Below are 15,113 nucleotides of genomic sequence, written 5' to 3' on the forward strand. Positions count from 1 at the left end.
CCTTTCCAAAGTAATTTCAGTTAACAGAATGCCTTCTGGATGACAGTCAATAACTGGTGTTTCCAGTGCTTACATATTTGTTAAAGTACAACACTGACAAAATTAAAGCTTACAGAGAATGACTGGAATCTGATAAAACCCCTCATTCTAGAGCATCACCTGGAGATCTATTTGGTAAAGGGGGTCCTTTAATGCATCTGGATCATCCTCTTCATCATCTTCATAGTAATCTTCATCTGTCAAAGGCAAATCAGAAGGTTTTAACCTCAAAAAGAGCAGACTATCTCAGGAAGTTTTCTATTAAACTACTGAAACTCAAGGATCCAAAAGTAACTCATTTCAGCACTGCTGGAAAAAGAAAATGGTATCCAGAATATTTGTTCCTTTACATCACGTGATAGAAACCACTGAAGCCCAGAACCAGAGTCAGTGGAGGCTCGAGAACACACAGGGGAGCCAAGCACACACGGGACACTCACAGGCAGGTTTGGGAATTCCATGCACCAGGATCTTAATCCCATGTGAAGGCGACACTTTGCCAGTTCTGAGCTAATGTGAGAAGTGTTCCCTGTAAAGTTCTCCCTTCTGAGGCTACACGAGAGACAACGCACCTGCTCATCTCTTTATGCAGAATTTGCTCCTCAAGGTTTCTCCACAAACAAGCTCACCTCTCCCTAGGACACGGCCATCCTAGGTCACACCTACACCTCTGAGCAACAATTGTCTCTTTAGAAGAAATACCTGCAGGAACCTCTCAGGTGTGAAGCCTGTGCAGCCTGTGAACTCCCAGGTGATGTTATTTATAATGCAACAATTTAATCCCCACGTTGCTCAAAGCCATGGCTTCTCCAGAAGGTCCTTATTCACAATGCCAGAGCAAAATTCCTTCCCTGTGCCTGCAGCTTTTGTTTTGCTGCTGGCAAGGGAAGGAAACTTTGACTAGGATGTCACCTGTTTGATTATTGCTTTGAAGAAGGACTTTGAAGCTGTTACTCACCATACTTGTTTGTGGAAAGAATATCTGATAAGAACTGTCCTGCTAAACCTTCATCTTCATCCTCATCTTCTTCCTGATCCTCCCACATATCATTTGAATCGTCTGTTTAGAAAAAACAATCTAGAAATTACCCAAATCCAAGAGCTCCAGTCTATGATCACTCTATAGGGGACTGGAGTTTGTAGGCAAACATATCCCGGCGTGTGTGGGTGGATGAAGAGAAAGACCTACAATCCTCCTCATCCTTTGAGAATGATTCCAAAACTGGAGCCAAGCAAAAGGCAACAACAAGAACGGATACTTGAAGGAGAAAGAAAGGCAAACCAGATACACCATGAAAGGGTAATTTTAATCACACAGTTTTAATCCCATCTTCCAAACTAGCCCAAAAGAATTTTCAGGTCTAAGAATACACAACACTAACTGAACTTATTCTCCCATTTTATTTATTTTTACCTGGAAGAGATTGATAGCACTTAAACACAGTGCAGGGAAGGGAGAGATGATGTGCTAATGATGAACTGTATAACAGAACAAGAGATCTGGAGAGGGACTTTGACAAAGAGGAATGGCTTCCCACTGCCAGAGGGCAGAGTTAGATGGGATAGTGGGAAGAGATTCTAGGCTGAGAGGGTGATGAGGCCCTGGCACAGGGTGCCCAGAGAAGCTGCAGCGGCCCCTGGATCCCTGGAAGTGTCCAAGGCCAGGTTGGACGGGGCTTGGAGCAACCTGGGCTAGTGGAAGGTGTCCCTGCCATGGCAGGGGGTAGAACAGAATGAGCTTTAAGGGCATTTCCAACCCAAACCAGCCTGGGATTCTGTGATTCTATGAGCTTATCCACTATTCAAGCCTTTGTAGTTACAGGTACATGATTTACTGTCGCAAATTTCCTATATCATAAATGCTCCTCAAGAGAAGATTAAGTAGATTTAAGCCATACAAAGAGAAAAAGCAAACACAGTATTTTACCTTGGCTCCAATCTGCAGTTGTCTGTCTAGATGCATTTGCTTCCATGGCATTAGAGAGTTCATTTATTATTAATTTTAAGATTTTTACTAACAAAGGAATGTTTGTCCAGCGCTCAGGATCTGTAAGGGAGAAAATATACTATTCACGTTGCTTTTAATAAAAAGTTATAAAACAGGCCCTTTCTTGTTGAGGTGGGTTTTTTTTTTGTTAGGGAGGTTGGGAAAGAAAAACAACTGACATAAAACTCCCAAAGGTTCTTTCCATATACCCTCAGAGCTACATTCCCAAAGATCTCAATGCAATTCCAACCTTGCATATTCCAAATGAAGAGGAGGCAGGAAGAAATCTTCACAGCTGAATGAATGTGTGACTCTACTCCTGCAGGCTGCTTAATGGAGTCAGCCCTTCTTTCCTGAAGTCCATTTGCACATCCACAAATGCTTTCATGTAAATGAGCAGTGCAGGCATGGCTCTGCCCCTCCTGAGCTCCAACTTTTCCTTACTAGCATTCCTACAGGGCTTAACTATTCCACAGGGACAGTTAGACAGTGTATTTGCCCTTACTTACTAAAGTAAAGATCCTATCAAATAAAGAATCTGGAAGCATTAGTTTTAGCTCTTACTGATGCTAGTATTAATCTTTGTTTAACTCTGATGCTGGCAGTTACCATTTTTCTGTCTAACCTTCCTTGGTTTGGTTTTTTTAAGCCAAGAATAATCAGGTAGCAAGTAATTTGTGACCACCACTCACCTCTTAAAATCCCTAGTGCTTGCCTCAATTCATCTCCTTAGCTGTCACCTTAGTCCTTCATTTTACCACTGCAGACCCCAAGCCCATGGCAGCTGAAGGCTCAAGGAGCACCAGCTGTCTGGACAGGCTCCCAGTTTGGACGTGTACAGCCTCCACATCCCATCCCAGCAAGTGGCACAACCAAGTCTGACTGATGGCTGAGGACAGCAACCCCCGAGTGTTCTCCCCTTGGAGCTCAGCCCTCAGGAAAAACTGCCCAGGGCTCTGGTTGAATAATTACTTTTTGTGAAAGTGTGTCATTGAAAAAGACATCCCTTTGTTTTAAATCTCTGCATGCACTAAAGACATTTTCCTCTCAGAGAAGCTACCAAGCATCCAGAAATATCAATTCTGTCTCATGATGCAAAACAGCAGTGAAGAACTCCCCAGCCCGTAATTACCTCATCCAGTTATATTAAATCAGACATCAGGAGTCCTCCAAACCAGTCTTTGGCAGAATTAAGGGAAATTGATAGAGGTAAACAGATATATTAAGTACACAATGTATGAATTAGCTCTAAAAACCAACACGTGCCCTCTGCAGGAACTATCTCCCACAGCTCTGTGTGATCTGCCAGACCTATTTAAGACCTTTCACAGCATCTACTTACAGAAAAACCCCTGTTAAACCCAGCAAAATAATTACTTACTTTTGGCCGACTTGGATCGTGTCCGAATTCCCTCATCCATATTAAATATTTCTTCTCCCTTCACCCTAATATCCTGAAGTCTCTTGTCATCTGTGTTGATGCCATACTGCAGGAGTTTGCACAGGGCTACAGAGCTGGGAGCAGAGAACAGGAAAATTAGAGATTGGAATGTCCCCAAACTGTCTGGCTTTCATAGCCCCTTTCTAACAGGGAACACATCCTAGAGCAGACACCCAGATACCCTTTCTTCTACATCTTTGCCAAGAACAAGCATGACAGAATTTTCTCATGTCTCCTGCTTTATGTCAGCTTCCAAAGCTGGACTCAGCTCCCAACCTGCACAGCAAGCTGGGAACTGGTCAAGCTTTGGGTTTAGCATCACCAACAGTGCAGACATCCACCCATACATACATTAAAGGTTTCTCCAGGTCAGAAGGGCCACGTGCACACAAAGGTGGAATTAAGAGGAAAGCAGTGGCAAGAAAGCAGTAATTTGGCTGATCTGCAGAGATGATCTGCCCCCTTTCTCCAGTCTCAATGCTCATTTCCATTTCTGGTCCTTCATGGCTCTGCTACACTCAGATCTCCCAGCTTGCTCCTCTCCTTTACATTTCTGATGTTCACATTTCTACTCCACACTTCAAACCTTCTCCATTTCCATGCTGTTTTCAAGCATATTGAGGATTATGCTGACTACAGGTCAAGGTTGACAATCTATGCTTGGCACCCCCAAACCTCTCTCCTTCCTGGCTCCACAAATCTCAAACTGAAGGTTTGGAGTTCTGTGGAATTGAACTCTTCTTGTGCTTTCACTCCCCCCCCCGCTTCTCTCCCTCACTGTGGCTCTGACTTCTGCTGGTTTGGACCCAGGTCTTACCTGCCACCGCAAGCTGCCCAAAGTTTTCCCATCATTTCATCAAGACCCAACAGCCACTTCTTCAACCTGCCCCCAGTGGATGGGAACTGTGCACAAAGGAGGTGTCAGCTGCCTTCAGGATCCTACTACTAACCCTGAACAAGGGGCTCCTCAGAGCAGGCCCTGCTTTTCCTCAGGGCACAGAAGCCCCAAGCATTTACTAATGCATGGTGAATGTCACTACAACTAACCAAATCCAAGTGTTTAATACAGTGTGGAGTCCTCTTACATCACCTATACACAAACAATTCTCATCTTGGACAACACAGGTCTAAACAATCACCTTTAACTTTGTTCTCCTGGTCAGCCTTGGCTTTTCCCTGTGCCATAAGCCTCAGGAGACCCTGCAGACAGGCCTGCACTGTCAAAATGGGGATAAGCCACCAGGCTTAGGGAGGAAACCAACGAAGTGTGGCCAAGAAGAGCACCTGATCCCCAAATCTGCTGCTTGTGCTTCAAGATTATTCACTAACTTCCATTTTGAACCTGCTTTTCCTCATTATTTATTTCACAGGCTATTTGACTGCCCATAGCAATGACATAACAACACTCACTAAGTGAGTTAACAGCTGGTGAGACCCTTAGAGTGGTCGGTGAGGCTTCACGATTCCAGAAAAATCTAATACAGCAGCTGTGACAAAATTTAAATGAATACAGAGCATCCCATGCTTTGGAATACAGCGCTCAGCCTCCACCAGAACACAAACATGCCCCTACAGCAAAAGGGAGAGAACACTGTTGCAATTGATTTCTTAATCGACTTTTAATAGATCAATAAATCAACAAGAAATCACCAGATTCTCATAGGAAACGCTCTACAACACCCAGGAACTCTACAGTAGTCTACAAAGGCAATTCCATGCGTGGAAGCTCTTCTCATCACATTCACAGATGCGCAATTCCAAAAGCAGCCCCGTGTTTGCAGGACACCCCCTTCCCCTGGTGTCTCAGTTCCAGCACAGGAGCACGAGGCAGCAGGAGCAGTGATGAGGAAGCTCAGAGCTTGCTCCAGTTACCACAGCTCTCCTGAGCCGAACTGACAGCGTGGGGAGCAGCAATTCTGCCCGCTGCTGGCACACACTGCGCCCAGCTGAGGCAGCTCCCCTTCCCTACGCCCAGCACGCGATGGGATGAGGGCAGCTAACACGGGAGGATCTGTGGGTCCCACCTGACTTTGCCTTCATACTGCCCATAGAAGAGGTGCTGCCGGCTCATCCACTCGGCCATCACGAACTCCAAGGCGGGCTTGCCAGTGGGGCCAGGCAGGCTACACAGGAATTCCAGGAGTGGCTCCAGTTGTGAGTGAACCAAATGAGCAAACACCATGATCAGGGACTGCAGGAGGAGAAAGGCAATGTTAGCTGTACATAATTTAACAGCTGGAAATGTTTTATCAAATATTTAAGGATATAGAGTGAAGCTGTGCTTACTGAAGGAAGCTGAAGCTCCCTGCAGGAGTGAAGGCTGTGCTTACCAACCCCGAGAGGAAGGGAAAGTACAAGTAGCTGCAAAACACTGTGCTGCAAATGCAGGCAATCAACACCTTCACATCATCACTCAGCAGCACCTTCCCAATTCTGAATGCACTTTGAACATGATTTTAGGGAAATAACTGCAACTTGTGAAGAGGTTTCATTACAACATGCAGTTTTACAGTCTGACTCCTAAAGACCAAGGGCAGAACTCATTCACTGTGTACGTCTAAATGTCAGTCTCCTGTTGCCATATTATGTGAGCTTCTGTGTGATGTTTACAACTCTGACTGAATTTTCTCACGGTTTCCTGATGTAAACATCTTGTTTTTCCACATTCCTTTCTGATGATAGCCAACTGATGGACTTCTAGCCTGGCCAGTGGGATGGAGAGGTGGTAGCCTTGTTCTCCAATCCCTGGTCATTCTTCAAAACCTATAAAGCAAGGTCTTTGTAAACAATAAAGGTTTTTTCCTTCTTCAGCCTTCATTTTGTGTAGAGTCAAATCTGTGAGTATTTACTCGTGTCCACTAGTGACAGTCTCCCAGTCTGAGGGCATCTCTGCAGCCTTCCTCAGGGAAAAGCTGCCCATCTCCAGAGACCCATCCTAAAGGCTAACAGGGAACAGATCCAGCATTGCAAAATGCTTGGCTACAAGGGCTGCATGGGACCGCTTCAGATTTAAACTGCTGTATCTTTTAAATCCAAAACCAAGCAAAGTGAGAGCCATTCCAAACAGTTAATAATTATTAATATATCCAGGGGTAAAAAAAATCCTAAAGCGGGTGAGATCTGCTGACATTGAAATGGCCATTGTGGCACCATATGCTGGCTTGAAAAAAGTACATTCAAAAATCAGAGAAATAAGAAAAATGGTTAGAGAAGAGTGAAGCTCAGCTGAGTGCTGCACTGGGGGCAGAGATGGGATCTTGCTCAGCAGTGCCAGCAAAATCTCTTCCCCCAGCTGCTACCAAGGAACCAGGGCAATCAGCACGAGCTGCTTTAGATTGAGGGCACAGGCAAAAAAGACAGGAGAGAGAATGAAGACCTCTGGGAAAAGCTCACTCCAGAAAACTGTGTCACTACAAGTAGGTCAAGGCTAGAAGAGATGGTGATGCTCTTCATCTGGTCTCTCACCTCACTCAGGCCAACTATGCCTCCCATCCACCAAAAGCTCATCTTGTCTCAAGTCCCAGGCATTTATCCTTGGAATACAGAACAAATCCACTCAAAAAGACACGCTGCCTTTGCCAGAACATTCCTACTGAGGCAACTCCTATCCCTCCAAAGAAGGCTTGCAAATACAAAGGCATGAAGGACTGCTGAAGGTGCATTACAGCTTATTCAGGAGAATCTTCCTTACCCTGTAACCTGACAAAAAATTTCAGACCTGAGGAACAGCATGGAGCTGTGTCACAGAAGGCGTAGGTTGGGTATTAAGAAAAGGTTCTTCCCCCAGAGGTGCTGGGCACTGCCCAGGCTCCACAGGAAATGGGCATGGCCCCGAGACTGCCAGGGCTCCAGGAGTGCTAGGACAGAGAGGGATTGATGGAGTGTCCTGTGCAGGGCCAGGAGTGGGACTCAATGATTTTTCTGAGTCCCTTCTAACTCAGGAGATTCCATGATTCTCTGATCAGAGCAGGCATTTTCCTGACTACTTCAAGAGGATACACAGACCCTCCAACTGCATGAGCTATAAATGTACAGGCACAAAATGAAAGAAAATTATGACAGTTTCTTCTCCTGGTGCTTCTCCTCACGCCCCTGGGTGCCAAGCCTGCTCACCTGCATCACACTGAGCGTCTCTGCTTGTTGCATTTTACTCAGGATGGCTCTCAGGATCTGGTCCAGATTCTCTCCCAGCTCACTCCCGGCTTTTGAAATTAAAGTGGAGACCAGCCTGCCCACAAAGGCAGCGGTGAACTCCGAGGTGCGTGGGTCCAGGAGCTGGCTCACCACCTGCATCACGTACCAGAGCCCGTTGTGGCCCTGGTCATCGTGCCACTGCGCGATCTGCTCCAGCGCCACCGACACGTACGCGCGCAGGCACTCGCCGCCGTTCTACAGAGACAAGCAGCGGGTAAGGGAACGGACAGGCACAGGCAGACATCCCCTTCACCATCCCAAAACCACCCTGAACCAAGATGAAAACAAAGGGAAAAATGGTGACACCTGTAAAAGATTTACAGGTAAGTTCTACAGACTCCAGCACATTATCAAATACGCTACTCCTCACTGCCCAGTCAGCAACAATCAAGGTAACGAATAAATACAACAACAGCCTCAAGTAGCTGCAGTTTTGTGCCAATCTTGGTACATCAAGAAATTGAAAGAGTTTTTAACAAGTGAGAGACGGAGACAGAAATGTGACATGAACAAAACACAACTCAGCAGCTAAGCTGCAGCTCCTTTTGAATTCTTAGCACAAAGATCCAGCAAAGCAACCAATGTGCAGACCTACAATCTCTCCCTGCTGGTCTCCAGCCTATTCTTACTGGCCTGTTGTTTAGGCAAAGACCATATTCCCATGGTCTATATTCACATGGCAGAGTAGCTGCCACTATGGAACTCCTTACATAAGGAATGAAACCACCCCTGTTATTCATTTGCCATCTAGGAGCTGGAACATCCCTGCACTTCTAGCCTCTGATGCTTTTTCCTTCTTGCTAGATACTCCAAAGACATCAGGCCATAGCCAAGCCCACCAGCAAGCACAGCTCAGGCAGTAATGATGGTGATTTGCCTTCCCCTTCTCTCATAAATGTGTACAGCAGAAAGTTGCTAAAGGAGAAGGGCTAGGGGGGCTTTTGCTGTCCTGTGGCTATGAATGTTCCTGAAGATAGCCCCCGCCATTACCAGGTGTGATAAATGTTATGGGGGCAGAAAAGCATTACAGTTTTGCTTGTTTGTTTGAGGTTTTGGTTTTTTTGGAGGTCTTCTTGTGTTGTTGGGCTTTGGTTGGTTGGTTTTTTAACATGCTCCAGTGCATCCAGGATGCTGCCTTTCTCACTGCAGTTCTCCACATTCAGGCATGATCCAGAAAAGTCACTGCAGGCCCTGAACAACAGTACTTTCATGGTATAAACTGGAGGTGGCAGAGGCTCTGGGGGGCTGCTGATACATCAACTGGCAAGCACAGCTTAGCTTTCCTCAAAGGCTGTGTCACCTCTCTTGGACTGGTACTGTAATCCTCCCCCTCCCCACAGGGGTACCTGCATAGTAGCATTGTCATCTGTGTTCAGGCTGCACTGTGCCACTGCAGGGAATGCCTGGCAGATGAGGAGCTGGGACAGAGGCGGTTTTGTATTCCTCACAACTGTGGTCAGTATATCGATAGAAGTCTGAAAGGAAAGCACAAACTGTCACAGCAGCAACCACAGAACTTGAAGTCAGCACTACCCACCCCTGCTGCAAACACCAAAGGTGTGACCTGCGGGGATGTGGCCACTGCTGCAACCACACCCTGAACTCAGAGTCCAGAATAATTTTTAAATGCAAGGACCCTGGAGTCATACACCCAAGCATCACTGGTGTGAGCTGTAGAAGTTCCCAAGACAGTTCCCACATTAAAAGCAGCGTTACCACTCAAACATGGCAAACAGATGCATGCTAATCAGAACAGCCAGAGAACTGTTCTAGCTGACTTGTTCCATTTTGGTTATATTGATTTAATTTGTTTTAATTACCCATAAGCAATTGTTACAGTCATACCAATTAACAGATTATACGCATATTAATACAGATGTTTATGGGTTTAATTCCATAGAACCATTCTACACTGTCAATGCTTCATCTTTTATTAGGGCATCTGTATCATTTATCTCCAATTCATACATATGTGATGCATAAATCGGAAAAAGCCTTAGGAGGAAGCGCAGGGAAAAGCTGTGTAGTCTGCTGGGAGAAGAGACTGTTCCTGCTGGAAGATGGAAATATCACAGCAAAATGACTGGGGATGACTGGAAGAAGGCCAGAGAAGCAGTTTAAAGCAAACTTTTGGAAGCATCTTCCTGCACCTGCAGTTTGCCTCCTCTCAACAGAGAAACCTCCCCCAGTGACTGAAGCGATTGCTCCAAAGCATGTCCACAGCAGCCTTTCTGCTCTTTGCAGAGCAGCCACCCTGGGAGCTACAGAACAGGGAACATCTCCAGCCCAGGCCACGCCCCACTGAAGCACTTACTGCACACAGCCCCGCCGGGATCTTGTCAGCTGGGGCCTGCATGATGCTGACAAGGGTTGGGATCAGCCTCATCTGCATTGGACCCTGGCAGGTTTCTATTTGAGCTAGCTCCTTAAAAATATCCTGGGCAAGAGAAGCAACAACAGGATCTGGAGAGAGAAAGCACCATTTACTAAAACACACACACACACATCTCAATCTTTGCCATCGCTGTTTTGGGTGGGCAAAGCAGCAAGTTTCCCCTCTACCTTTACCACGGGAATCAATGTTCATTCAATGACCATTAAGTTTTCAGCAGCAGGATTCAACAGCCAAACCAACTGTGCTTTGGAAATGTAAATGGAATGCATACCATTACTGTACTTGAGGAATATTGCAATGGTGAAGGGACAGATCTTGTTCTCCATGCTGGCTGTAAACGCCGGGTCCACCGTGCACACAATGCACAGCGTCTCCATCACCAGGTTCAGCACCTCGGAGCTGAACTGAGTTGCCAAGTGGATCAGGCCATCCAGAATGCTGGGAAGGAAAGGCTGCAACACGTGGGTGCTCTCAGAGATCTTCAGCTGGTCACAGTAGCTAGGTGAGAAATTTGTGATACAAAAATACATTCCTAATATATTGAAGTCACTTAAATATATTGCACTCCAGATAATATGTAAGAGGTTGAACTATCCTGTCCACTCTTACTCCTTAAATTCACTCCTCTTGGACTTCTCTCCTTCAGTCCACTACTGCCTGACCTCTCAGTAGCTCAGCAGGAAGGAGGAGCAAAGCTCTCACCAGAAACCTTCCCTCAGCATTCCACACAAAGCAGCTGAGCCAAGCGATCTTAGAAGCTTCTACTGCCCCTCAGTGACAGATCTCTAAGAACTGCCCATTCATGATGGAGAAAAGGAAAAAAGTCTAGGACAGACACTGCTTACAAAGTGTTTCATTACCATGTTGTACAAGTGAGCTGGGGGGGGGATAAAGCAATTTCAGGAATAACTAGGTCATAAATCTGACCATTCATTAACATTTCATTGCAAATAAGAGACAAAGTATTGTTCAGAAGTGGTGAACAGTTAGGTTTTAGCAGATTTTTAGTGACTGTTTTTTTTGATTTTACGCTAATGTTCTTTTTTTACTTTAGAATGAGTACAGCAGAGCTTCCTTCTGACAAAAACAGGGTAAGAAAATCAAGCCCCAAACACTCCTTATTGCTGTGATTGGCTCCATAGGCTGTATGATGTCAGTCACCTTTATGACCAAACAGGAATAATCTGGGTTTCACCCTCGTGCCTTCCAACACTACCTAGTGCTGCGCCTCCCTGTGACCATATCCATCACAACACTTTACTGTAGCCAACCTTGAATCTCAATTCTACATTCCCCATTAGAGTTATTCTATTTTGAACCTCTTCACTTACACTTTTTAAGCTGACATCTATTTCATTCAAAGCAAATCCTCCCACAGCCCAAACAGAAATGCTACTTTAACAAACCGGTTTATCAGTGTGTTTATACCCCTGTCCCCAGGGTTTGCTTACCCCCAGATGGCTCTGACTGCAGAGATCCGGACAGAGGGGGGCTGGGTTTCGTGCAATCCACTGACAGTGGCTTGCAGGAACTGCTGGATGAGCTCCGGAGACATGGCCACGGTGAAACGGCTGGCAGCCCACAGGGCCCGGCCCAGGAGGAAAGGAGATACTGCAGCAAAAACAAAAACCTCAGTGGTTTCAGAATAAGCTTTATCAGTTTAAAATCACAGCTGCTTCCATCCATTATTTAAAATCTTGTCATCCCCACAGGAAAACGCTGAAATGTGACACACAAGACAAAGTGTGCCAGCATACAAAGAATTTTTGCTCATGGCCAGAATCCAGTTTATTTTCTTAGTGATCTCAAAAAGTAATTTCTCATTTATTAAAAAACCTCCTCCCTTCAATTATTTACCCTTGAATTTGTTCGTCACTGAACAAAAGCAAAGGAAGAAAACAGAGTTTTTTCCAGTAATTCCCATTTATCCAGCTCAATATTCTGTTCCCAACTGAAGAAAACAGCAGCATCTTAGGGAGAAGAATCAGAATAACAGAGCTCATACCCAGGGAGCATTCACAGATCACATTACTGGTGTGCAGCCATCACCCTGCAGTTACAGAACAGAATTCTGTGGCTCACCAGCACCACAGAAGCAGCGGACATTCACTGTCCACCCACCTGCTTGCACTCACCAAGGTATGATTTATCTTTATCACACTTAATCCTGCTGCCTTTTCAGACTATGAATCTCCTTACCTATCTAGGCTGGCCTCAAAGTGATGATGCTCTCTGTTCCTCAGCATCTTTACTGCCATTATTTATCCTCCTGCAAGTACTAATTTTAAGATGAGGACATAAAACACTCTGTGCAAGATGTACAGCAAGAGAAGAGCTTTGTTTTTTAAGTCAGTATCATAAAACACAACATTTCTTTGTACCATTACTGACCATTAAATGGATATCCTTGGAGAGCCATCAACACACTGACTCTGGGAGCCCTTCTAGAGCACAGCAGCTCATTTACAACCCAATGCCACACATGTAAATGAATGTAAATATATGTAAATTGCTGAGGTTGGTTTCTTACATGCACTGCACACTATGCTCTTTGCACACTAGATCTTCACCCAATATTAATACAAAGAACCCCCCTTTCTTTGTAGTGGGCTAAAAAAATGTTTATTTGATAAAAAAGGGACCCAGGAATGAGGTTTTTTTTACACTGACAACTCAATGTGGACTCATCAATGATGCTCAAATTGCCTTAAACTTCTAAAACTTTAATTTGCAAGGACTTCTGAGGTCTGACTTTCAACAATTACTCTGATTTTCTTGCACACTGATGTAAGATAACACAGAGAGCAAAATCCTGCTGAGTTCCCAATAACAGAATCCCATTTAGCCAGGAGCGTTATTTGAATTCATGTGCTACAACTAGTGTCAGCCTCAGCATAAAACAAATGGGATGACATGGTGCAGCAGGAATTCTGAAGGCCGTTAAACACTGCTGGTGACTTTCCCAGGAACAGACACAAGACATCAGAACAGCTATTTTCCACCCAGCTCCCTGAGCCCTACAAGCTCATGCATCCAGCCAACAATGAGATCCAGCTGAAAGCACAGTCCCACATATAAAGGATTTACACTAAAACTGGGAGCATGGGGGAACTCACAACATTTTTTTCACATGAGTAAGGTGCACAAGTACATTCCCCAATACCTCATGCACACATCAACCAGATTCATCAGAGACTCCCAGCAGTTATGCCCAGGGATGCAGGGTCCCACGTACCTGAAAGGTTGAGGTCTGCCAGGACCACATTTGTCAGGAAGCCATGCATATCAAAGTGTATTCTCCCATTCTTCACACTGTCTGTAATGATAGACTTGACTGAGCCCAGGGCCAGCATACAGGCTTCATGTATTTTCCACCTGCAAAATATTTCATATGCCTTAAGACTTTTCCTCCATCATCACTCATGAAATAAACACATATTCTGAAGTGAAGTCACAAGTAATTTTTTGGTCTAAGCTACCATAACTATTTCCTTGATTCGAAAAGAGAATTTAAAAAAGCCCTCAGAGATTAACATTCACAAACTGCAATATGGGAGATTGGAAACTCCCTCAGGATGGGCAGCATTCTCAGTTACTTCCTAAAATATTGGTGGAATAGTCGTTACTTGTACCAATTTTGTTCTCTTAATAAAAAACAACCTCTTCCATGAAAGCTTGTGCTGCAGCCGTGCCTCCACAATTTATGTGCAGAAGCACTGGCATACCCAGTACATTAAAGGCTTAAAGCCATCTAATTTTGCATTAAAATTTTGTTAATTATGATGATATAGAACTATGTGCAAATACACTTCTCCTTGTTATTTGTGAAGTCAAGAACCTATTTTACAACTTCTCACAGCTGAGGCAGATGGGGATCTAATGGCTGATTTTGCAGCCTTTCCACTGCTGCTCATTATCAGAGGGGCTACTCTGACACTAACATTCAAAATAAACACAACCAGGGAACCAATGCACTATAAAACCAGGAGAGAATCACTATGGACCAGCAACCAGGTACTCCAGCAGTGGAGTTTTCTTCTTCTATCCCCAAATAACATTAAAAACTGCAACTCTGAAGTTCTAAAACTGAACACATACATCTACATACAGCACCACTCTTCTTGACATCAAGTTAAAAAAAAATAATAATAAAAATTATATATATAATAATAATAATATATATATTCCTGCAATTTTTATCCTAATTAACTGAACACAAAGTATTGCAAATTTCTCTTCTGATTTTGTGTAAGTAATTATCATTTCCCACGAGATGATTTAAGGAACACAAAGCTCTAAAGGGAGGGAGCCTTGACACAGATAGCTTGTGCTAGGAACTGCCCAAAGTACTCCACATGAAGATTTCACCATCTGGCTCAAGAACTGCTGTACTTTCTTTTGCTTCTTCTAATCAGGGCTCTCCAATTCCACCCTTGCCCATCGGTAGCATTGTCACGAATGAAATCTGATTAAACCACGGTGCACCCAGTGCTGCAGATGAGCTTGACACCCGCCCCAGCGCCGTCCCCTCCGCCCCAGCGCCTCACCAGTGCTCAGCGCCGCTGTTTTTAGCCTGCTCAGCTTCCTGCAAATGCCTCGTAGCTGCTGCAGCCAGAGCAGTTGCACTCTCATTCTGGAAATCAGCAGCCACAGCCTGTGCACAAGGAAATGATAGCGCTCGTTTGTATGGACAAAAGTTGGCCTTTTTCTCTAAATGCCCTTCCTGAAGGTAGGTTTGATACTTGTTATTGCTATTTCACTATCTAAATGTGGAGTACATTTCATACCAGCAGCAGATCCTGAGCAGCAATTCTCACTGTGTAGGAAAATGTATCATCATCCTCATCCTCCACAAACTGCTGTGGATTCGCAGTCCAAACTTTTATCTAGAGGAGACAAAAAGGAGAGGGCAGCTGAGAATTCAGGACACCATGGGTAAAAGGCAGCTTTTTTGTTCCCTGAAACCTGTTTTGGAAAACTACTTTCAGAATTTTTCTCTGCCATAAGAAGTCTTCATCCTCAACTGATTTTTCTTCTATTCCACTGGAGAAACCTTT

The 15,113-nt window shown here is 44.7% G+C and overlaps 1 protein-coding gene across 1 annotated transcript in view; it reads right to left on the reverse strand.

The window, feature by feature from the left end:
* Positions 1–15,113, reverse strand: part of IPO9 (importin 9) — a 38,721-nt gene that overhangs the window by 1,566 nt on the left and 22,042 nt on the right. The window contains exons 11-23 of the mRNA XM_040085544.1: positions 14,844–14,942; positions 14,604–14,710; positions 13,292–13,431; positions 11,508–11,667; positions 10,328–10,554; positions 9,976–10,124; positions 9,008–9,136; positions 7,581–7,856; positions 5,492–5,658; positions 3,408–3,541; positions 1,967–2,086; positions 998–1,099; positions 160–236 (exon numbers count right to left, since the gene is read on the reverse strand). Of these exons, the coding sequence (XP_039941478.1) occupies positions 160–236; positions 998–1,099; positions 1,967–2,086; positions 3,408–3,541; positions 5,492–5,658; positions 7,581–7,856; positions 9,008–9,136; positions 9,976–10,124; positions 10,328–10,554; positions 11,508–11,667; positions 13,292–13,431; positions 14,604–14,710; positions 14,844–14,942 (1,887 nt within the window). The remainder of the gene's footprint in view (positions 1–159; positions 237–997; positions 1,100–1,966; positions 2,087–3,407; positions 3,542–5,491; positions 5,659–7,580; positions 7,857–9,007; positions 9,137–9,975; positions 10,125–10,327; positions 10,555–11,507; positions 11,668–13,291; positions 13,432–14,603; positions 14,711–14,843; positions 14,943–15,113) is intronic.

This window comes from Hirundo rustica, chromosome 24 (genome assembly GCF_015227805.2).
Source record: "Hirundo rustica isolate bHirRus1 chromosome 24, bHirRus1.pri.v3, whole genome shotgun sequence".
In the NCBI taxonomy this organism is placed as follows: Eukaryota; Metazoa; Chordata; class Aves; order Passeriformes; family Hirundinidae; genus Hirundo; species Hirundo rustica.